Raw genomic sequence first — 23,086 nt, 5'->3', positions numbered from 1 at the left:
CAGCTTTTGGCTTTTTTCGTTTAATTTTATTGGGCATTGGAGGGAGGCAACTCTGCCACCATGTTAAATGGCTTACATGTTTAGATACAAGCTGCTGTAAATGACCACAGTGTACCCTGGAGGACACCTGGATTTTGCCATGCATTTGAATCGGTTAATTGAAGCAAAAATTAACTGTGATGGAAAATCGCCATCAAATTTGACCATGTTCTCCGCTAAACGTAACTCTATGGCAATGCATGGAGGGAAAACATAATATTCCAGATGTTCGCTGGGACACGTTGCGGTATATATTCACATTGAATTCACTGGTATACCTGAAGTTGTGGTTATGAACTGTTCAAAGTCAGAGAATTTTATTCATCCCGCGGGGCATGTAAGGGCAGTATGATGACGTAGTATGATTGAAAGGCTGCTTCAACAACCAGCTGATATGATCTGCACGGACGTAATGATAACAGCAGTTGTAAATCAATGCTTTTATGCTTGTTTACAGTGTATAAAATATTAGTATTTACTATTTTTTTAAATGTTTTATATACATTTAATCTTAAAGCAAAATAAAACAAATGAGATTAATAAAAACAAAAAACAAACTCCCAAGGACCCCTCCAAGGCCTTAGGATAATAAAGATCCAGCGTTTATCTCTGACAGAAAGTGATCACCGACAAGGCCGTTTATCTTGTGCCAAGTGCGATAACAGCACCCAATCTCTGCTTGAGACGCTTACACCAGTTTATATAATCTGCCTGTCCTCTTGATTTATCATTTTGATAAATAATCGCTTGATCCCGATCGGCACTATCCATCATCTTTTTTCTCTCCCTTTGCACTGTCAAATTGATTTTTCCCCCTCATCTCTGCTGGTCGACTTTATAAATGGACAATCACGGCCATCCGTTGTCTGTGCTAATATTTGGACAGTACACGCTGCGCGGCTCGTGTCAATTTATATGAATGAAGAAGGAATATCTAAAATGATCCATTTTCTATAACGCTTGTCCTCATTATGGGGTCACCGTGAGCTGGAGCCTATCCTACCTGACTTGGTGCGAGAGGGTTACACCCTGGACTGGTCGCCAGCCAATCAGCAGGCAAATAGACAAGCACCAATGAACAATTTTCAGTCTTACATTGATCCTATATAAATATTTTTTTTTTTTTGCAACGTGGGAGAAAGCTACATGCAAGCATGGTATTACTCGCGAGTCTACACAGGGGTCGAAATTCGAATCCCGACCCTCAGAACTGTGAGTCACTCAAAAATATAATGCTTTAAATGACAATGAGCCGGTTATGCAATGCTGGTGCCTTGTTACATTGCTTTCAATGTATATAGATGCTTCTAAAAATACGAGATGGATGCATCAATACAAATCTATGCTTAATGGTTGCTCTGGCTGCAGACGTCAGCTGCCAAGCAGAGGAGGAGACGCGGGTATATTCGTTCGAGTGCGCACGGAGAAAAAAAAAGCCCTCACATGTCCGTGATGTTCTCCATCTCCTCGGTCTGCAGGGTGGGAAAAGTGGCGATGCCCCTCTCCGGGTCCACGCAGGAGATCCTGGTGTTGCTGCAGACGCAAGAGGACGGGCATGCTTCGGCGGACAGCCACGGGTCTCCGGAGCCCACCGCCACCCCGACCGCAGCCAACCACAAGCACAACATCCAGCCCTTATAGCTCCTCCACGGCGTCGGGGTCCACGGAGCCCCACTAGCGCCGGCTCTCTGTGCGCTCATGTCGGGTTGCAAATCTCAGCCAAGGCGCGCCGAGCAGCCCCCACGGCCCGAGCCCAGGACGGCTGTGGGGATGAGTTGAGACAATCAAGGGAAAGGGGATGCAGGGGGGATCAAAGACAAAAAAAATATCCTTTGTTGGACAGGCAGGTCAGACAAGGTGTGAAAAGGCAAGACAATGCTCAGTTTGCTCCTTTTATCCCCTCACACACTGCCTGTGAAATCCTCCTTCTGTGCAGCTGAAATCACACTGTCACACTCAGTGCATTGTGCCAAGAAGACTCTCTCTCGCTCTTCCCTCTCTTGTCGCCCCCTCACCCCCCCTTCGTCCTCTGATTGGATGGATAGATGGATCCAGTAGGCAGCTCACGTCAGAGTCCATTTGCACTTCGTAACGGTTGTCCAGTCTGCAGGTGAGGAACTCCAAGATGGATTACCCTGCAAAGTCTTCTTTTCCAGCAAGAATATATAAAAAAAAATAAAAAATAAATCGGTGTACAATTAAGCAGACCTCCACCCCCACAAAAAAAAAAAAAAGCCACTGTTTCGTGGGATAAAACAAGTTTGCCACAAGCGGTCACAACAACATTGTGTTACAAAATGTTCATGTTTAAAATAAATAAAGCGTCTAAATCAAGTTCCATTGCCACACATGTGTCTCAAAACAGTCATGTCAAAGCATTGTTCTTTACTGAAATGAATGGAAATGCCACTAATACGTTACATTAATGGTCGCAAACTGTTTTTCTTGTCACCATAAAATTTGGAACGTATTCGGAATTTCAAGATAAAACTGTGCAAACATCTTTGCAACCATTTACGAATCCTGATAAAAATATTTGCCACAAAAACAACCTCCCTTTATTCTTCAACAACACTACCACTCTTTCGTCGTTCTCTCGACACTTCCCTTATGGATAAAACGTATTAATTTATAGATTCAAGCTGCTGCCCATATAATAGAAAACATGCACGGGTCCAGTCTGCAGGCCAGTCTGGGACGTAAAGGGTTAACATTTGTCTGCACTGGACTTGCCTTGAGTAGTGAAGAAGGAATGTCCTTGTCAGAAAGAAAGAGACGAGAGATGAATGAGGAGGTCACGTTTGGCTGTGGAGCAGCCACAAAGATGTAGTTTTGTCCCAAACAAAATAAGGTACATCTCTCTATCCTAAATATTCTAGATTTTTTTTTAAACATTGACATTTTCCCACAAAATGTCCTGCAACATACAGAGCTAAAGTTTGTCCCAAATATGCAAGTTCGCCACATAAGGAATGCTGTTTTTTGTTTTGTTTTTTTGTAGGGGTTTTTTTTTTTGCTCTCCAACAATCCCCCCTTTTTCCCTGGTAAATACGCAACTGTTTCTTGCACGGGTTCATTTTTTTCTTAAACTTTTGTTTTTATTCTAATAAAGAAATACAGCAGTGCTTTTTCTTGTTTTTTTATCTAATATTACCTTTCCTAAAGAATACAGCCTTTCTGGAAAGTATTGGGTTTTTGTCTTCAAACAGCTACATATTTTTTTTTCCCCTCTGGAAAAAAGAACGGCTATTTTGCTTTTTTTGCCCCACAGAAATATATCCTTGAGGTGCCTTCATCATTAAGATTTCATAATTTATCACTTTCCCTCCTAACAAATACATCTTTTTACAATTGTCTGAACTTATTTCCACCAATCCAACTGGATTTTTTTTTTGTTGTGAATGTATGTTTTCTTTAAAATCAAACAAAATCTTTTCTGAAATATATTTTTCATCAAATGTCAAAAACTGCACATCTGCTGGCATTAATTCAACACTTAAGGTGTTAAATTTAACAACAGCAAAGTGTCAATGTGCATGTGGAAGAACCATTAACAAAAGTGTTAAAAGTTCAAGACCGAAGAGTGTTCCAGAAAGAAATGTGTTGACAGTGCAGTTTATCGTAGACTAACAACAAGTGCTCATACCAACACTCGACAGTGTGAGGAAAAATACCCATGCCTCCACTACACCACCCAGCTCTTGGTGTTAACCCAACATGATAGGGAGTTAATTTTAACATTGGTAAAGTGTCTATGCATCCACATGATTTGGTGCTAATGTAACAATTTCTTTAGTGTTAAATGTACAGCACTGGGTAGAGTGTTACAACAACAAAATTTAGTGTTGACAGAAGAGTAATGACACTATTGAGTGTTAAATCAAGGTTAGGCAACTCCGGTGCTTGAGGGTCGCTTTCCTGTAGGTTTCAGCTGTCTCCTTCCGCCAACACTCTTGATTCAAATGATCAGGATCATTATCAGGCTGATGAACTGATCATCTGAATCTGGTCTATTGGAGGAGGGACACGTAAAAAAAATGCGGAAAGCTGCCCTCTCTGCGGGAGTTGCCAACCTCTAGTTTAGACACACTGAGTGTTCATGTCAACGCCACAGGGGTCGGAGGGGGGGGAATACCTCATGCTTCCTTCAATAAAACAGGACAAAATTTCAATTCAAAACACTTTTCTTTGATCATATCCATTTCAGACAGCTCATATAAAAACAGCAATAGGGTACAATGAATGCTCGTTGAAACTTTTCAAGTGAAAACGGCCCCTCGTGGCAATAAAATCAGGTAAGACACACTAACAGTGAACAAATCCTCTTCAAGTCCAAATGCATTCAGGTAATGAACCCCAAACCCATAGAGATAACATTTGTGGTCAAAAGAAATGCCTTATCAAAGATGTTACAAATTTTGCTGAAAGGAAGGAGTTTGTTTTCAGGACCCACGCGTACAAACATTCCAATCTGGCATTCCGTTCCATAGTTTTTCCACCCAGGAGGTAGTGGCAACAATAGATACATTTGGCAAAAACCCAACACCTGTTCTAGATATTATATCATCTCTCCATGCTTCAATGTTGCCTTAATTTTGACACTTTGACATAGTTTGCCAAACGTTTCATCATAAATACAATAACATATTACACAAGTTTGTGGTTCTATGTTCAAATGGACACCAAATATGGCGGAATCCATAGCGACAGTGAACTATCTTTGACTTTTGTTGATGACGCAACACCACCATTATGTTTTTAACAGTGGTGAATTTGTAGTGGAGGACTTTAATAGAATTGTTGAAAATATGCAACTAAACAACCCCCCTTCCCAACACAGAAACGAGCCCCACGCCTGCACCAATGAAATAATTTTTGAATCTAGAAAATAACAACACATTTGAATCTACTACCCCCCTCAAATTCACAATTGACTGCTATCCTCCTCCCACTTTCTTAAAATAAAACATTCCCAATGAGCAAGTCAACAGAGGACACAACACAGCACTCAGACACCTGGACTTTGGCAGCAGCCACTGTATGCAAAGATGATATTTGAGGATTTCAGCTCTGCATCTAATACAGTTGTCCATAAACTGGTGACAACTACGAGCACCCAGGGCATCGGCACCTCAATCCGCACCAGGATATTAGAGTTCCTCAGCAACAGAGCCCAGAACATCAGGATGGCTAACAACAATTCCTCCACTCTTCATCCTGAACATGGGGACACCTCAGGGATATGTCCTAAGCACGTTCCTCTTCTCCCTTAACTGCTTTCCAAATCAATGCATCAGCAACCTTGTAGCGCTGATCAGGAACAACGATGAGTCAGCCTACAGGAGGAGGCCCAACATCTCCAGTGATGGTGTGAAATCACAATCTGGACCTGAATTCAGCCAAGACGGAAGAGATGAATCATGAATACAAGAGCATTCAGCACACCGCCCTCTACATCGATGGAGAGTGTAGAAAGCCATACGAGTCCTCACCTGGTCCACCAACTTCTCCCATCAGGTGAGGAAGCATGGCAAAGACTGCACTTCCTCAGGAAAAGGAACATGAAAAGCCAAGCCCAACTTCCTCAACACCTGCCAAGGAATTTTTTTCTGAGTCACCAGGAAAAATCTCCTGATCTACTGCTGCACAAGTTGTTTGGACTGTGAAGGATAGGATGGCCTTGCAGTGGCTTGGGAAAGCAGCAGAGTGGATGACTGAATCCGGACTTTACACATCCTCAGAGGCATCCACACAGGCAGGCACCTGTGCGAAGTCAGTAGAATTATAGACACCTCTAACAACAGATGCTTACTTTTCTCCCCATTTCCCTAATAAAGACAACTTAGCACAACAGGGAAACTCACACTGCAATGCCATTACAACACAGAACTGAAAGCATAAAGTCAGCAACACCCCAAAAAAATAAAATGGAAATAAATGGAAATATACATATGCCCATGCACAAATATGTAGATGTTCACTGTTTAAGTTTTAGTTTGAAGAATTAGTCTGCTACAAAATTCCTTATTTTCCCCAGATCACTTTTTTGCCTGCCACCCGAATAAGAGAATAAGATGTCATTACGTCTCACATCAACTGTGCTCCATGTTTTTTTAAGGATTTTATTGACTCGCTGTGCTCCGTGTTTCACCTTGTATTTGACAGCCAATGACATCACACATCCACGCTCTTCCTCCTCTTCCTGTGCTGTGACTTTAACATGACGTTTGTGGTGACGCACGGACACTACTGCTGAATCGCGGAGTGTAATTATGGAGCTTGCGCGTGTACATGCACACGCACACAAACACACGCATGCATACACGCAGACAGTACAAGACGTGTGTCCATGGCTCTAATTAAAAGGTTGTCACAACAAGAGAATATTGCAACTAATTGTGTCCTCTCTGTTGAGAAGTGACGGCTGCTCCAAGCATAATGAAGTCTGGCCGTACGTCACTAATGTCACTCATAGGTCCTGGCGGATAACACTTTGCAATTATTGCACCAAGAGAAGTGTAGTGGCACTGGTGGCGGCCTCGCACACGTGTATGTACAGTAATGTGTCATAATTCCTGAAAACAAGTCATCCATCACGTCTCTGTGCTCCATTTAGCACTAATTGTATTTGAATTGGTGCAATGCCTGCTTTTACACTTTAAACGTGCAAATGAGTGACACATCAGGGCAGTTATTCTTTGCCCACATTATTAGGTCCACCAAGATAGTTTTTTTCTCTTTTTTTTTTATCTGATTCATGCATGTATTAAAAAATATTGCTCCCCCACCAGTTATGAAGTACTTTTGATGAATGGAATTATTTCATCCATCCATTATCTGTTCCGCGTATCCTCACAAGGGTTGCGGGCGTGCTGCAGCCAATCCCTGCTGTCTTTGAGCAGTAGGTAGGTTACACCCTGAACTAGTTGCCAACCAATCTTAGGGCACACAAAGTTGAGCAACTACACACGGCGAGGGCCAATTTAGAGTGTTCAATTAATCTACGATGCACGTTTTTGTAACGTGGAAGGAAACCGTAGTACCCATAAAAAAAACCTACGCAGGCTCGGGGAGAACATCTTATACACCGCAAAGGAAGGCCGGTCTTTCACCATTCCACCCTGTGCTGGTATTTTTTTTTAATTATTTTATTTTACAGGCTGGAGTGGACAATAAGAATGTATTTGTGAATTTTGGTGTTAGTAGGCCGCAGTTTTTGGACATTTACATGACGTGACAGCAACTGCACTAAAAGTGCTTGACCCACCGTATTTTGAGTAATACATCTATTTTAAGAATACTCACATTAGTTTTGCTTAACGCAAACGTCCTCGATTCATAATTAGAACAATAGCAGTGCCCTAACAACAAAAATGTTTTTGTTCGGCAATCGCTGGTATTCTTCGAGAATTTTGTCATACGAAGAACCTCGAGCTGCCAGTCACCCTTCTAATTCATTGCTTATTTTGCTCAATTGAGATTGTTTTTGCGTTTTTCGGCGAAATACCTCGGTGCAGTGTGGCGATGCATTGTTCACATTCTGGGAAGCATCTGTTTGTGTAAACAAAACAAAAAATAGGGCACGCAAATGGTCCAATTTCATTATGTCAAAGAGAGGGAATTCATATTTGTGTGTATATATACGTGTCTTAAATACTTTACCAACGTCAAGGTAGGGTACCAACCCACTATATCATGCGGTCTCAGTACTAGCAGAATCAATGGAGCTAATTTCACCGTGCGTCAATTACAGCACAGCAGAGCATCGAATTTAAAACAATAACGCAAAGCTAATAACCAGAGTCTATATATCTTGGCAAGTTTTCTTTTTTTCAGGCAAAAATCTTTTCAAGTCGAGAGCAAAAAACGCTTACCTGACAGTTTCGGCTGTCACTTCAGCCTTCGTCAGAGCTGTCACACGTGTCTTAAAACAGCTGATCGAGAAAGAAAGAGAGAAAAAAAGAAAGAAAGGAAAAAAGAAAGAAAGAATGAAATGAATAAATAAATAACATGCATTGAGGTTGTTGTTGAAAAATGTACCATCTCGACTGAAAGATCCCTTTAAGAATGTTTGTGTAATTTATTTAAGTATTTTAATTTACTTGACTAGATATATAACATAGTACATACAGTGTGATATTAGAGATACAAATATGACAGTAGAATACATAATTTTACAATATTTATTCAATTGTACATGTATTATATTTTATTGCATTTGATAATATTAATGGCATCTGTGATTTTCCGTATTTTGTGATAGCTTCATTTTACTTCATTTTTTTTAAATACGTTGTAAACATATTCCAAAATATAAATATGTATTTTCGTAATAACTGTAGAAAATATTGTTTTCAGAATATACATTAGTAAGAATGTTTTCACAATAAAATATATAAAATAATTTTTATTATGTTATAATACTTTATAACTGTATATTATAATATTTAATATTTTATTTGATTAATTTTGTTTAATACATGATATTTTCAGTATCTGGTATACAGTGTTGTGTTGTGTTTAGCTCTGGCATGCCCTTGAACGATCATCCGTGGACTCTTTTGCTCGATTTGACTGTCACTGAGAAATGGTGCGATGCTGCCCTCTTGTGGTGGCTAATGACAGCTCAGGAGCTCGTGGATGAGGGTGGAGCAGATGTATGGAGAAAGGTGCGTGTGGATCCTCCTGTGGTCCCAGTGTGTTCAAAGTGGAGCAGAAATATGATGGAGGTGATTGGTAGGCACAAAGGCGGAAAACACAACGAAGCCTTTAAGGCCCAGGTAGGGCATTGTTATACTTTCTTTCTCCAAAGTAATAATAATAATCATAATAATGCATCAAATTATCGGGTTTTCTCATGAATTTACACTTTTTTTGTCTTGGATGCAAATAACTTTTTGAAAGCATAATTTGTTTGTCTTTTTTTTCTGGAGAATATATGGAAAATTTTCTTGCACAGCAGTCCCTTTTCTTGAAAAAACTTGTTTTCCACTTTGAAAAAGATGCAGCTATAACTTTTTTACTCGAAAAATTGATTTCTCTCGAAATCAAATTAATCAATTTGTGTATTGAAAAATATACATATTTTTTCGAGAGTTTTTGCATGTGACTTGTTTTTTAAAACGTAAACATTTCTCAACGACTTTTTTCCCCCTTAAATTGCTATGCACCTTTTCTCAACAACACATTTTCTTTCCAAATTATTTGACTTTCCCCCTCAAATTTAAGACTTTTCCTCCCCAAATGTACAACTGTCTGCTTGCTGATGTAAAATACAAGTTAATTCTAATGTCTCTCATTTGCCTTTTGTGTCAACAAACTATCCGGACCTTGTGTAAACATAGAGCGTTACAAGTTTTAAACGCATTCTCTTCAAGCTGTGTGCGAATGTGTGTGTGCGTGCGCGTGTGCATGCGTGTGCGTGCGACAGGAGGAAGTTCAGGTCGACATGGACTCCGACATTGATGAAGATGCTGAGAAAAAGTCAAGCAGGCACAAATACAGTGTGTAGGTCTTTTTTTAAATTATATATACTCATGCTGCTTTATTATATACACCATCAGAATCTAATGACATGCAATACAAGAGCTTTGTCACAAATTCAACCATTCTGAATGAAGAGAGCAATACAAATTTGGAAATATGTCATATTTTGGCAGCGCGGCGTTAAGCTCGCCTGTCTCACTGTGCAGAGATCGACGGTTCGAATGTTTCCCCCGTGCCTGGGTGTTCGTTTTCCCAAGTACTTCGCTTTCCTCCCACATTCCAAAAACCTGTACGGTAGGTTGATTGGATGCTCTAAATTGTCCCTAGGTGTAATTGGTTGTTTATCTTAGTGTGTCGTGAGATTGGCTGGCAATCGGTCCAGGGTGTACCACGGCGACTGCCCCAAGGTGGCTGGGATAGGCTCCAGCACTACCCGTGACCCTCGGGATCGGATAATGGATGGATTTAATATTTTGACTTCCAACCATTACACAAACAACTGATCGTCACAAGAGTACTGGAGCCTATCTCAACTGTCGTTGGCCAGCCAATCGCAGGGCACAAACAGACAAACAACCACCGCGCTCACAATACAATTTAGAGCTTCAAAAAGAGAGAGACACGAGATTTAAAGACCAAGTTTGAGGTAACCTTGACTCACCGTATTTTGAGTAATAAATCTATTTTAAGAATACTCGCGTTCGATATACCCATAGCAACGCCCTAACAACGAAAAAGCTTTTGTTCGGCAATCAACGGTATTCTTCTGGAATGACGTCACTCCCAGAACGACCAGCTGCCAGTTGCCATTTTAGTGCATTGTTGATTATTCTGGGAGCTGCGCAACTGCCATTATTCTTGTGTTATTCAGCGAAATGTCTTAGTGCTGAGTGGTGATACATTGTTCGCATTCTGGGAAGCATCTGTTTAAGTGGCCAAAACAAAAAAATAGGACACGTAAATGGATCAATTTCAGTCTGGCAAAGAGAGGGAATTTCAAGCCATTGATCGAGGAGTGTTCTTTGCCTCAAGCACTTTGAAGATCTGTTTTCTCAAACGTTTTGCTTATGATAAAGGGTTTGCAAAAAGGTAGTTGTGATGACGATCCATTTTTCACATGTTGCATGGTTTGTGAAAGCTTTGGTTCTGACTGACGATTGGGACATATCCTTGCTCCATGCAAGGAGCTGAGGAGAACGAGCGGGCGGGTATTAAGTAGATCGTTGAACAGCAAATGTGTATATAGATCTTAAATACCTTACCAACGAAAAGGTAGGATACCAACCCACTATAGCATGTGGTCTCAGTACAGAATAAATGGACCTTATCTCATTTACAGCACGGCAGAGCATAAAGCTAATGACCAGAGTCTATATATCTTACCGTTCCACCAGTCTTGATGAGCTGAGTCTCCACTCCATGGCCGGTCGTTCGTTCAGTGTCCTGAGCATCTGGCTCGTACATGGTCCAACGAACATAATTCCAACAAACTCCTCTTCCTCCAACTCTTCAAATACCCGGATCCCCTCAGATACGTTTGAGATTTCACTTTGTGAGTCCATTTCTGACTGGCTTACTACACTTTCTATGTGAGCTCTGCCATAAATCCCTTGGTGTGACGTCACACATCGCTTGGCAGAATCTCACTTCGGAAAAACGATTATTTTTGTCAAATATCCATCCATCCATTATTGTTGCCGCTTCTCGTCACGAGGTTCGCGGGGGGTGCTGGAGCCTATCCCGGCTATCTTCGGGCAGTAGGCGGGGGACACCCTCAACTGGTTGCCAGCCAATCGCAGGGCACACAGAGACGAACAACCATCCGCGCTCACATTTATACCGAGGGGCAATTTAGAGTGTCCAATCAACCTGCCATGCATGTTTTTGGAATGTGGGAGGAAACCGGAGTACCCGGAGGAAACCCACGCAGGCACGGGGAGAACATGCAAAGTCCAAACAGGAAGGCCGGAGCTGGAATCTTACCCACGACCTCAGCACTGTGAGGCCATCGTGCTAACCAGGCGGCCACCGTGCCACTACTTTGTCAAATATACCAAATAATAAATATTTTTTCATGCTATATTATTTGTATTAGGTGTAATGACTTCACTTGTGACACTAATTTAATTTGGCATTTTTCCAAATTTACTTCACACTTGGTCTTTAAAGCAGGATTTAACAGGAGCAATGACACAAACGAAGGTTGGTTCTTGTTTTGGGCAACATGCAAATTCAAAGGCCACCCCCAAATTGGTGACTAACCTTTTAGGGACTAATTAATTTTTCAACCCTTCCATTCGCTGAGCAAAAGGTCTGGTTTAACCAACACACATCACATTTTCAATAATATATTTTAAAATTATACTTCCAAGAACAATTATTCTGTGAAGTTAAAATTCTATCAATCCAACCGCGACTGATTTTAAACAAAAATAACATATGTACATATGTAATAACAATATGTAATTCAAATACGTGACTCTTACTAAATTCACACTTATTAATCTGATGATTCAAGGTTTGAAAATATGAGCACACAGACATGAAACACATTAACAATATTTGGAACGGTCCTACAGACATTGCATAGACATGACGTTTCATTATTTCATTGCTCTGTTACATTGTTAACACAAAGAATACATCTGCAGTTCTAGTGGTTGACCTTTTGGGGTCGCCAGAGTAACACCGTTGAAATGGCACATCTGTCAATCGCTAAAACAGCCTGGTCTGCCTTTGCTCTTGAGTCTTGATCCTTGACGATCATCATAAGCAAGGGCCTCTATGGGCATGATCAATCTAATTCTGGTGGTTAACATATAAATGGAATGTTTACCGTTCCACTGACATATTCACCACCCGTCTTTGACAAAATCATAAATTCATTAATCCCATCTTGCAAAAACAGCCACAAAGAGTCCACTTTGTGTGTGATGGTGAGAGTTGGAAACTGGCGATAATCATTCCACACTATAATAATGTGGTGTGCATTCTTTTCTGATTAAAAAAAAAACAGTCATTGCAAAAATTAATTTGGGTGCTTTTTTGGGGGGAGATTCTAAAATGATAGAATTAATTTACCATCCATTCATTAAGATGTAAGTGTGGTCATGGAGTGAATTCGACTTTTAAATAAAATGGCAAAGGTTAAATTATTTTTCTTTTTTTTTATCTCATTAGGTATGGGGGTGTATCTAATATTTTTACCTTGTATTTCCTTTTTACCTCATTTTCAATTCTTTCTGTGCATTCAGCCAGCTGATGAGCAAAGTCGCACTACTGAAACGCTTTTTTATCCAACACCGAGGCATACTGGGGCTGCTTCTAAAGCTGGTTGTCGCAGCAGGTGAGTGCTTTCTGTAAGAATATCACTTGAAACACTGGAAAGATGACAACTCAGCTTTGAAAGTAACTACCTTAAGACGTTGGGGTGGGCCGGGGGTCCTGGATCCCTCAGGGTTAACACTAAAAAATGCCGGGTTGTTTTATTGGCCCTAGTGCAGTGTTGTGAAATCACACATTTTGGGTTATTTTTTAACTTGGTCAAAATCCCTCAATCCAAGCGGGGTTATTTAATTTACTCAACTGCTCGGTTATGAAATGTTTTGTCCATTATGAGTATCTGGAATTTAGTTAGCAGGTGTTTTTTTATTTAAATTTATTTAGACTTCAATCCACGCAATCAACTCAAATCTCCTCACCTGGCCAGCTCCGCGAGGGCACAAATTATCACTGGGAAAACCTATCCTCTTAGCAATTAATTATTATTCATTTAATTTCATTATTAATCATAAAATTAATGTTTTTGTGCGCACTAGTTATAGAATTAACATTTTGTGTTTCACTACTTTTTGAAATAATGCCTTAGATTTTTAAGGTTCCTTGGTCCGTTTAGCTGTTATTGAAATACACAGCAATACAGCTTTTAATTTATATTCTCAGCCATTCACTGAATCAGTCAATGAAATTTGTTCAGAATGCCCGTTTTCATGTTTGAGCTTGCGAGCAAGCTACTGTAGATGGTTTGGTTCAACAGCTTACCAGACGGTTAACTTAGCCAGGTAATTAGTCAATTCCAGGAACATAGTTTTGGAATGGGCGGCACGTTGGACGACTGGTTAGCACAATGGCCTCACAGTGCAATGGTCGTGTGAGGGATACCGGCTCCGGCCTTCCTGTGTGGAGTTTGCATGTTCTCCCCGTGCCTGCGTGGGTTTCCTCCCACATACCGAAACCATGTTGATTGAACACTCTATATATACTCGATATTAATTATCCGTGTGCTCCAGGCTGGGCTGCCGCCGTGATCGTTGCCTGCGTGCTGAACTTCCATCGGGCGCTCGGCATGCTGGTCATTACCTTACTGGTGTTCTTCTTCCTCATCTGGGATTGGATGATGGCACGCTACGATGACCGGATACGGGAGGGGCTGCTTCCCGTCAGCGAGTTTTTCAGCAGACATTGGATTTGGCTTAGATGGTGAGAAATGACATCAGCGACATGTTGACTGTTCCTCAAAATATTACCAAGCAGATGTTAATGATCATAATAATCACATTTGATTTTGATTTGGTCTCACCTGACCAACAGATGATGTGTGGAGAGAAATGTGGAGTGATATGTTAAAGTCATTCCTTCCAAGTGCTGCTTTTTAAAGTGACTCCTTTTTAGATCTACCTTGTCCTTTTTCTGCTAAGCCGTGCAGTAGATGCTTTTGCCCAGGTTGTTATTCATCAGGCATCAATTTCGAGTGGCGCAATGTCAAAAATAAAATATTTCAAAATACTATAATAATTTCATACTAGAAACACTTATTGAAACTATTCACCTTCTGTATATATTGCCACTATTTTCCGAAAAATGTTTGTCTTGAGATTATGATTTTTGTAATGAGTTCTTCCTAAATAAGATGAGAAAAAATCTGAAAGGTATTTTTCTTTTGCTTGAAAAAAACCCCCCATTACTTTCTCAAATGATATACAGATATACAAATGTTTCCTCCCAAAAAATGAATGATTCTAATCTTGATACATGCAACTTTTTGGGGGGGAAATGCAGTGGTGCCTTGAGAAACAAAAGACTTCACTTGCAAGTTTTTAGAGATACTGCACAAGCCTATGTTTGGCTGATTTTTGGTTTTAACTTGCAAACACAAACTTAAGATACAACTGCTATGTGACGGCAGTGAACTCAACTTGTTTCGCAACAAGCAGCAGTTTGGCAGATAGAATTCGTGAACAATTCCTCCTCCACCCAAAACTCCAATCCCAATATCCATCAATCATTTAGAAGATTAGTGCGTATTTGAGTAACTTTACATTTTGACCAATAGTTTGAGCTTGAAATGGTACTTGTGGATCACGTGACCCTAACAAAATGTATGAATCACATAAAGGTTTCTGAGATGTAATTCTTTTGGATTAGCAGCAATAAGGAGGGAAAGTATCCATATGTTAGTTGCACACTGAGTACAATGACAATAAAGGGCATTCTGATTCTGATTCTGATTAATGAAAAAAAATGTTTGGGTAGCGTGATCCACAAAAAGGTGGTCCTTGAGGTCCTTGGTCCTTGATAAAAGTCCCAAATACAAAAACATGAGTACAACATGTCCACACACGGGTTAGTCCTGGAATTCAGCATTCCTCTGATGTACGTGGCTGTGCATGATCCCAGTTGTTTGCTTTTGCGGCTCTCCAGGCTGATATACACGTGTTTGCTGGTGGGCCTTGTGTGCTGGTTGGTACTGGACATTGCCGAAGGAGGAAAAAGACAGCTGGTGTCTTTCTTCGGTTTGCTGCTCCTCATCTTTATAATGATGCTCTTCTCCAAGCATCCTTTCAGAGTAGGTCACATACTCGCATACATTGAATATTTCCACCTGAAGGACATCAGTAAAATCACTCAAATCAAAGCTCTTCTCTCCAAACAACTGGGCAATTGAGTTTTCACAGGTCTGGGAAAAAAATCAATCCATCACTTGTAACTGGTACAGAAAACTGCAGCATGAGTTCTTACCCGTACCAGAAAACTGGATGACATTGAAATGAATTCTTTGATGTGGAACTCTTTCAGATAATTCCGGATATTATCAGACTAATGATGGAGATCCCAAATCTGAAAAAGTTGCAGTGAGCTGTAACCAAGTATATACATTTTGGCTTATTTTGAATCCACAAATGTACAATTATAATTATTATAACAATTATTTAATTTTATTATAATTATTCTTATTTAATTTATCCACTTAACCTTCTTAAACAAAATGACAACTACTCCCAACACATCTGTATTTTCATGAAGGTATCTAATTAAGTACTCCGGCTTTACGTCAATGATAAAAACGAGTTTGTGGGGTCTTAACAAAGGCTGCTAAAGAATACCTGGGTTATTCCAAGTGCTACAGATCTATTCGGAAGAGAACCGCTACAAAGGTCTAGTGGAGTATAATTTAAAAAATGAGTTAACCCACTCTTGGTCTCAATAATTTATATGTATGTTTTAGTGGTCCTGGCAAGCGTTGTTCTGCGGACTTGGGCTGCAGTTTATTTTTGGGCTTCTCATTCTCCGGACCTCCTTCGGTTTTAAAGCACTGGAGTGGCTTGGCCAACGTTTTGAGGTATATACACACACACTTAAGCGTGCACACACATGCAAACAAGCGTGCTTGTGGTTACTTGTGTCACCTAATCCAGTTTAACAGGTTTAGTGATCATTAAAACAAGTGTTGTGCTATTATGTCAGCACAGTCTGCTGCTATTCAAACTAGACACAGCAAGACTGCAGACCTCCTCAAAGGCTTTAACATTTGTCGACTTTGAAAATGAGTCACCAAAAAAAATAAAAAATAGAAGAATGATAAGCGGTACACATAATGAATGGATGAATGAATTAATAATTTAAAAATGACAGAGAGACTTTTGCGGACTCATTTTATTTTTTATTTTAAATCGACATGCGGTAGGCCTAGTCATTTGAGAAGACATGCAAAAAAAATACCTAAACTGATGAATACCCAATTAGATATTTGGTTAAATTGAATTATTTATCACTCACATGTTAAGAATGAATTAAACATTTATGAAATAAATTTAAGTACAAAAATAAAAGGTAAATATAGCATGTTTAAAATTAATTATTTTAATTATATTTTTTCAAGTATTTAAAATAACTAAACCAATTATTTATTGGACTGAATTTGAATCAAGGATGGACACATTTTTTATTTAATTTTAAAAATGGACAGATGGGCCAGGTAATTCAGAAATTAGGTTTAAAAAAAAAAAAATAAATAAATTAAAAAAAAGCTTGTAAATCTGTGTCACCAACCTGGTGCCGGTAGCAGCCAAGGACCACATGAGTATCTTGCACTTCCCAGTGATGGGACATTGTGACTTTTGACTGCTAGTGTACATTTTCAGGTCCAATTGATTTTGTGTCCATGAACACATGTCCTCTCCGCAGATCTTTATATCTTTCACAGATGTTGGATCTCGTTTTGTCTTTGGGGAAAATTTCGAGGACCACATCTTTGTCTTCAAGGTAAGTGCGTCATGACATTTAGTCATAGAAAAATGTGATAAAAGTGTTGTATATATATATATATATATATATATATATATATATTTTTTATGTTTTGCATGCAGATGATGCCCATCTTGATTTTTCTGAGCGCTGTCATCTCTGTGCTCTACCACCTGGGCTTCATGCAGTGGCTGATTTGCAAGGTGAGAAAGCAGTGGCGCTGGCTAATGAGTTTGAGTTAGGAAGCACAGTATGCGAGGTACACCCAAGATTATACTTCCTGTCGACAGATGGGCTTCATAATGCATGTTACCATGGGAACGTCTCCGGTCGAATCGATGGCCGCAGCTGCAAATATCTTCTTGGGGCAGGTGTGTCGCCATGACAACAATACGCTACCACCAAATCCCTCTCCTCATCATCATCATGTCAAATCAATGTTTCAGACAGAAACCCCCTTGTTGATCCAACCCTACATCAGTGAGCTCACCTTGTCCGAGATCCACGCCGTGATGACAGGAGGCTTCGCCAACATCTCTGGGAGCGTCTTGGGAGTCTTCATTTCCTTAGGGGTGAGGAAGATAAAGGACTGTGCTTATGAGGAAACAATCCACCCTCGTAGGTCTTATGAGTGGAGGACCTCACTATCATGGTCATTCCAGAATGGGAAGACATTTTCTTTACAACCAATGAAACTTTAACAATTTATGCAGAAAATCTAGAAATATACACTTGTGTAAATGAGTTTTCCTCAGACAAAACTGAAATTTTGTAAAAGCGTTCGCAAAATATTCAAATAACAATAAGCTAGTCAGCTCATTTATTACAATTTTATTTGCATCTCTTTTTTTTTTTTATTGCGTCACTATCTTAAGATAATGGCCTGTCATTTTTTTCGCCTAAAACATCTCATGATGGTGGCCACTTCTAGACTGGAAACCAGTGAGAGTGAAATGAACCAATCAGAGGAGAGTGGACGTTATGTTGAGGGGGGAAAGAAAAGAAGAAAAAAAACGACTTGTTTTGAAATAAATGCTTCCGGTGTCGTCTGCTGCTGAGATTTTAATAACTCTTTGTGTTTCTGGTCATCTAAAACTGACTTTAATGCTGAATGAAACAAACTATCGCCTCTCCCATGCGGCATTTTGAATATTATGAGAACTGACTTCCGCTGCCAAAGAGTGATCTTGCTCACGAAGGATACGTCACAGCAAGTAAACGAATTTGATTGGATGATTTGTTTTGTACTCAGTCCCAGCTGTAGTGCAGGGCTTGGTCTCTAGACCCACTTTCTTAGTGGGTGTGGCTTTTCAGGCAAGGCCACCTTCACTAAAATCGGCTGTATCATTAGTTAACAGATCAATCAGTTAGTTTAGATAGTTTTAAAATAATGGGGCTATTATTAAGTTGACGATATTTTTGATAATAATTTTTAAAAAAAACGTAAATTGTGAGAAGGATATACCAGTATTAACTGAGCTATCATTATATTTATTAATGTTGTATCAAAATTAGGATTGTTGCGCTGTGGAGGACTGGAGGTGGATTATTCATTAATGTTTTCCTTGTTTCTGCAAGGTGGAAGGTTCGCATTTATTGACTGCATCGTTGATGTCTGCTCCTGCCTCACTGGCCATCTCTAAAATGTTCTGGCCAGAAATAGAGAGTCCGAGGACAAAATCAAGTTGCGACGTCCAACTCAAAGGGTAAGAAAACCAAAGTACGTATATCAGTGTGAGATGTTCAAGCGGAATAGGGACAAGCCCTGCCTTGAATAGCAATGAAATGTATTTGACGCACTCCCAAAAGTGCTGACCAACGCCAAATTTTAATCAGGGATGTTCCTATACATATTTTTGGCATTGATTTAAAAATAATAATAATGATAATATTTTTTTCTAGCACATAATGTTTTTGCGATATTTTCATTTTTTATTTTCAAGTTTGACCTATAAAAGCTTGTGTATTACGGATTTTGCCACGTGTTGTAATTTGTAGCTATGATGTTTCTGAAGAAATTTCCACTCGTTGATGTATCTGATCCATTTAAAAAATAGTACTATTACCATATTATATTATTATTATTATTATTATGAAAACCTGATGTGCTAGAGAAAAACAAAGGCAGATTCAGAATCAGTGCAAAAAATAATCTAAACTGTGCATGAAACCTTAGTGACTTCTGATAACAACCTAGGCTAAACTTAGCTCTTCACCGACATGAAAAGATCTTTTAACTGCTGAGATGCATAATTTCAACACTCTTCCTACTTCTCACTGATTAGTACTTTCCAATTATACTGGGCATTGGCACCATCTTGTTATCTGAGGGCACCAAAAAACAGGCCCGTTTTTCAGCAACGAGATGAAAATGGGGTCCTTACAAAAATATACTTTAATACTTTTCAATGACACTACTAGTAGACAAACCTTTTTTTACAATATGTCATGGGAGGGCAGAATGAGTGACAACAATGGCTTGAATTATGATTTTAGTCTTATTGTCTGCCACCCTAGTTAAAATATTATGTGGGACCCAATAGTGGTCAATGGGTAAGGTTGATTCAAAAATAGATGTGGAAATTCAGTCATGGTTAACATGACCTTTGAGGAACTGCAATGAAATGTAAATTGCTCAGGGTTGGATCCACATAAAAAAAAAAACACAAATTGGTGAATAAATGAATAGTCACCGATGAATGGGTGGGGGTCATTTAGTCTTTTGAAATGTCCCCTTTTTCCTGCAGGGAAAGCACCAACTTACTGGAGGCAGCGTCGCAAGGGGCCATCTTCGCAGTGAGCCTGGTGGCCAGCGTAGTGGTCAACCTTTTGGCCTTCACGGCGCTGTTGACCTTTCTCGATGCTGCCGTCTCCTGGCTGGGGAGCATGTTTGACTACCCGCAGCTCAGCTTCTCAGTAAAAGATGCACACAAAATGAGTTTGAATGATGTGAAATCAAGTCAAACTACTTACCATCTTTCAGCTGATCTGCTCGTACATCTTCATGCCACTGGTGTTAATTATGGGAGTCTCATGGGAGGACAGCTTCGTGGTGGCCGAGCTGGTGGGCACTAAGACCTTCATCAACGAGATTGTGGCCTATCGGAAGCTTTCGCTGTTCATCAAGAGGCGCAAGGCCGGCGGGCCGGAGTATGTCAACAACATAAAACAATACATTTCTGTAAGGGTGGCTTTTTTTTCTTTTTTTTTTTTGGCTTTCTGTACACCATAACCCTAAGACTAAACTGCATCATAATGCACCTTGCTGCTCTAAAGTTTGAAAAGCATGTATTTTGATAAATATATTTTACAAACAGATAGATTTCCCTTTCACAGGTCCACTCTGAAACAATCGCCACGTACGCTTTGTGCGGCTTTTCCAACTTGGCCTCGCTAGGCATATCCATAGCATTGATAAGTGAGTGTAACCATATTTCCACATGGTGTAATATAATCACTTGTCCCTTAAAAAATATCCTAATGTTGTCATTGCAGCGTCCATGGCTCCGGAGAGAAAAAGGGACATTTCCTCTTGTGGCGTCCGAGCCCTGATCGCCGGCAGCGTTTCCTGTTTCATGACGGCCTGTGTTGCAGGTGACTGCCTATGCTTTATTCATAGCTCACTTTTTATTAACAATTAATATCATTTATGATTCCACAAATGTCAAAAGAGGTTTCTTGGTAAGTGGGTAACAAAAGATGTAGTGTTGGTTATGCGCAATCACTTCCTACAGTCGGATTTGAATCATCCTATTGGGGACACATTTGCATGAATATTCACACGCATATGTCAGATTAATATGACGAGACTGAAGATATGAATAAATCTGGGCTCCATTTGTCCCTTCTTTTAGTGTCTGTTCTTTGAATTAATTAGTTATTACTCATGAGGAGTTATTGTGCTACGTTTTGGAACATAACAGCCCATAATTGCATGAGTAAATAAAACATCGCAATGAAAATAATAAAGATAAGAAAACATCTCGTCAAACTAAAAATAAATCAGTGCACGCGCCAATCTACAAAAACAGTAGTACAAAAAGTTAATGAATTATATTTACTACTATTATTGTAAGTAAGTAATGAGTAAGTTTTAAAGTATAAAATGAACAAAATATACATAACATGGTCCATTTGATATATGCTTTTGTTGAAAACTTCAACAAAGTCACATTCACTTCAAGTACTGTACCATATTAGCTTTACTTCTTTAGCACATCATCTCACAACAAAACACTCTGCTCAAATTAACTGGCACTGGGCCTTGCAAACCAACACTGGAGAGAAAGTAGAGATGAGAAAAATGCCTGTAAAGCTGATCAAAGAGACCTATTGGAATAGTCTTTGAATTAAATATACTATATATATATATATATATATATTTGGGTATTTTTCATCAATTCCAAGATAATATTCAAGTAAATATCTGTAACAAGCGGAAAAAAATAGTAATTGAAAAATGTGATTAATCGACATTAATTACATATTTTTTGGAATAGGTGAGATCACATGGCTCTATACTGCCTTACTGGCAACCATTTTAACTATTTGAAAAACAAATAGGGTTCTACTGTTACGGATACGAGCTGTGTGTGTGCGAGCGTGTGCGTGCGCGTGCGCGTGCGCGCGTGAATGTGTGCGCGTGTGTGCGTGCGGGTGTGTGCGTGTGCGTGTGCTTTCAGGCACGCTGTACATCCCTGAACTGGAGTGCCCACACTACCTCAGCAGCACATTTAACAGCACTAATGTGACGGTAGCCACACAAGTGCTCACCTGCTGCACACAACTTTACAGCAGGTATGGAATACATGGCCCTGCTACAGTGCACAAATGTTTTGTGGTTTCTGAATGTATTGCAGAAGTATGTAATATTATAAAACTCGTGACGAAAGAGCCACAGTCGCCGATGCAATTTCGGCTGTTTACTGGATACAGAGAGAGCAGTAAAACACAAGTAAATATATGATGCCAGAGCTGCTCTCGGCCACAGCTCATGCCCAGATACTCACACACTGATTCGTCATATACCGCCTCCAGCTCGTGGATGTCACATGTCACTTTGCCACAAGTCTTCAAGACTCATGACTAAAACATATCTAATACAATGCATACAGTATTGTCAGAATCACAATCAGAATGACCTTTATTGTCATTGCACTCAGTGTACAATGAGATTGGATAAAACAACATAACAAATAATTTAAAAAAAACACACATGTCCAATTTAGTATTTTTTTTAAATGTTTAGATTAATGGGATTTCTGTAACTCAGAAACGCCAGTTCACGTACAAATTAAAAAACAAAATTGAAAAGACATACATGTTTTTCACAGGACAGCAATGAAATGTTCATCGATCATAAATTGATGTGTGTGTCTGGTTGATTGTCAGCATAACGGTGCATGAGCCATGGAACTTCACCTTGAAGGAATTCAGCGAGAGCAGTTTGCAAGCATGCTGCGCGCTCACGCCCTCGTCACACTTCAACTGTAGCTGGTTACTTTGATGGAATCAACCCAGTACTGTATGTAGGGGACCTGTAGAAACCGCTAACCCCGTACCAGCCAATGATGTAATAACGACTCATCATGTAATAAATGTGACCTTTTTAAATGTAATAACTGCCCAATAAAGTGATACAAGTCCTATAACTTTTCATTATTACGTAAATGGCCCCTTGGGGGAAAAATGTGTCCCAACTGCCTATGCAGGTGGGGTGGCTTCATGAGGATATATTTGGGGACCCAGATTTTGGTGCGACGTCCATGCCAACGAATAAAATGAAGCACTCATCCAAAAACGTCTCGCCTGTTCATTCAGCTGAGGGACAGCTACAGTCACCGAAAGGTTCCAGTAGAATTTGGTTGCATTATTCCTCACTGCTCTTGATTTTTAAACTATGCACGTACAAAGTACTGTATCAGCATTGACGTTGATAAAGTGGAGTTTTAGCAAGGAACGTGTAGCTATAATGTAGTACATGACCACTGGGTGTCGCTGGTATCCCTTTTTTAAGAGTCCCATGATGACACAAAGG

General features: G+C 39.8%; 2 protein-coding genes and 1 long non-coding RNA gene across 9 annotated transcripts in view; 1 reads left to right on the top strand and 2 right to left on the bottom strand.

Annotated features, from left to right (window-relative positions):
* Positions 1–1,996, bottom strand: part of ntrk2a (neurotrophic tyrosine kinase, receptor, type 2a) — a 70,080-nt gene extending 68,084 nt beyond the window's left edge. For all 3 annotated transcript variants that reach the window (XM_088295864.1, XM_088295870.1, XM_088295879.1), the window contains exon 1: positions 1,483–1,996. In XM_088295864.1, coding sequence (XP_088151990.1) covers positions 1,483–1,739 — 257 coding nt within the window. In that variant the 5' untranslated portion in view covers positions 1,740–1,996. The remainder of the gene's footprint in view (positions 1–1,482) is intronic.
* Positions 1,997–4,205: 2,209 nt separating this feature from the next.
* LOC148344281 (uncharacterized) lies at positions 4,206–13,992 on the bottom strand. Of its 3 annotated transcripts, none has more exons than XR_015843149.1 (4): positions 13,885–13,992; positions 7,914–7,973; positions 5,532–5,802; positions 4,206–5,428 (listed from the first exon to the last, which is right to left on the bottom strand). It is a non-coding gene; the product is annotated as an uncharacterized LOC148344281 (long non-coding RNA). The 3 variants fall into 3 exon arrangements; XR_015843148.1 differs by lacking the exon at positions 13,885–13,992 and adding an exon at positions 13,567–13,747; XR_015843152.1 differs by lacking the exons at positions 7,914–7,973; positions 13,885–13,992 and adding an exon at positions 5,904–5,951.
* LOC148344280 (solute carrier family 28 member 3-like) lies at positions 8,760–22,694 on the top strand. Of its 3 annotated transcripts, XM_088295836.1 has the most exons (17): positions 8,760–8,819; positions 9,470–9,537; positions 12,768–12,871; positions 13,815–14,004; positions 15,226–15,370; positions 16,031–16,144; positions 16,990–17,067; positions 17,172–17,252; positions 17,340–17,420; positions 17,496–17,621; positions 18,628–18,755; positions 19,797–19,965; positions 20,033–20,230; positions 20,386–20,467; positions 20,545–20,643; positions 21,732–21,846; positions 22,441–22,694. In XM_088295836.1, the coding sequence occupies exons 1-17, from the start codon at positions 8,760–8,762 to the stop codon at positions 22,553–22,555; spliced, it is 1,953 nt and encodes a 650-aa protein (XP_088151962.1). In that variant the 3' UTR covers positions 22,556–22,694. The 3 variants fall into 3 exon arrangements, with proteins under 3 accessions (XP_088151962.1, XP_088151954.1, XP_088151945.1); XM_088295828.1 differs by lacking the exons at positions 8,760–8,819; positions 9,470–9,537; positions 12,768–12,871 and adding an exon at positions 12,907–12,933; XM_088295819.1 differs by lacking the exons at positions 8,760–8,819; positions 9,470–9,537; positions 12,768–12,871 and adding an exon at positions 13,614–13,734.
* The last annotated feature ends 392 nt before the right edge of the window (positions 22,695–23,086 follow it).

Source organism: Idiotropiscis lumnitzeri, chromosome 1, assembly GCF_059441095.1.
Source record: "Idiotropiscis lumnitzeri isolate Australia: NSW breed Sydney's pygmy pipehorse chromosome 1, RoL_Ilum_1.0, whole genome shotgun sequence".
NCBI classification, from domain to species: Eukaryota; Metazoa; Chordata; class Actinopteri; order Syngnathiformes; family Syngnathidae; genus Idiotropiscis; species Idiotropiscis lumnitzeri.
Note: the sequence above shows the minus strand (reverse complement) of the source record. Positions and strands in the feature narration are given on the sequence as shown.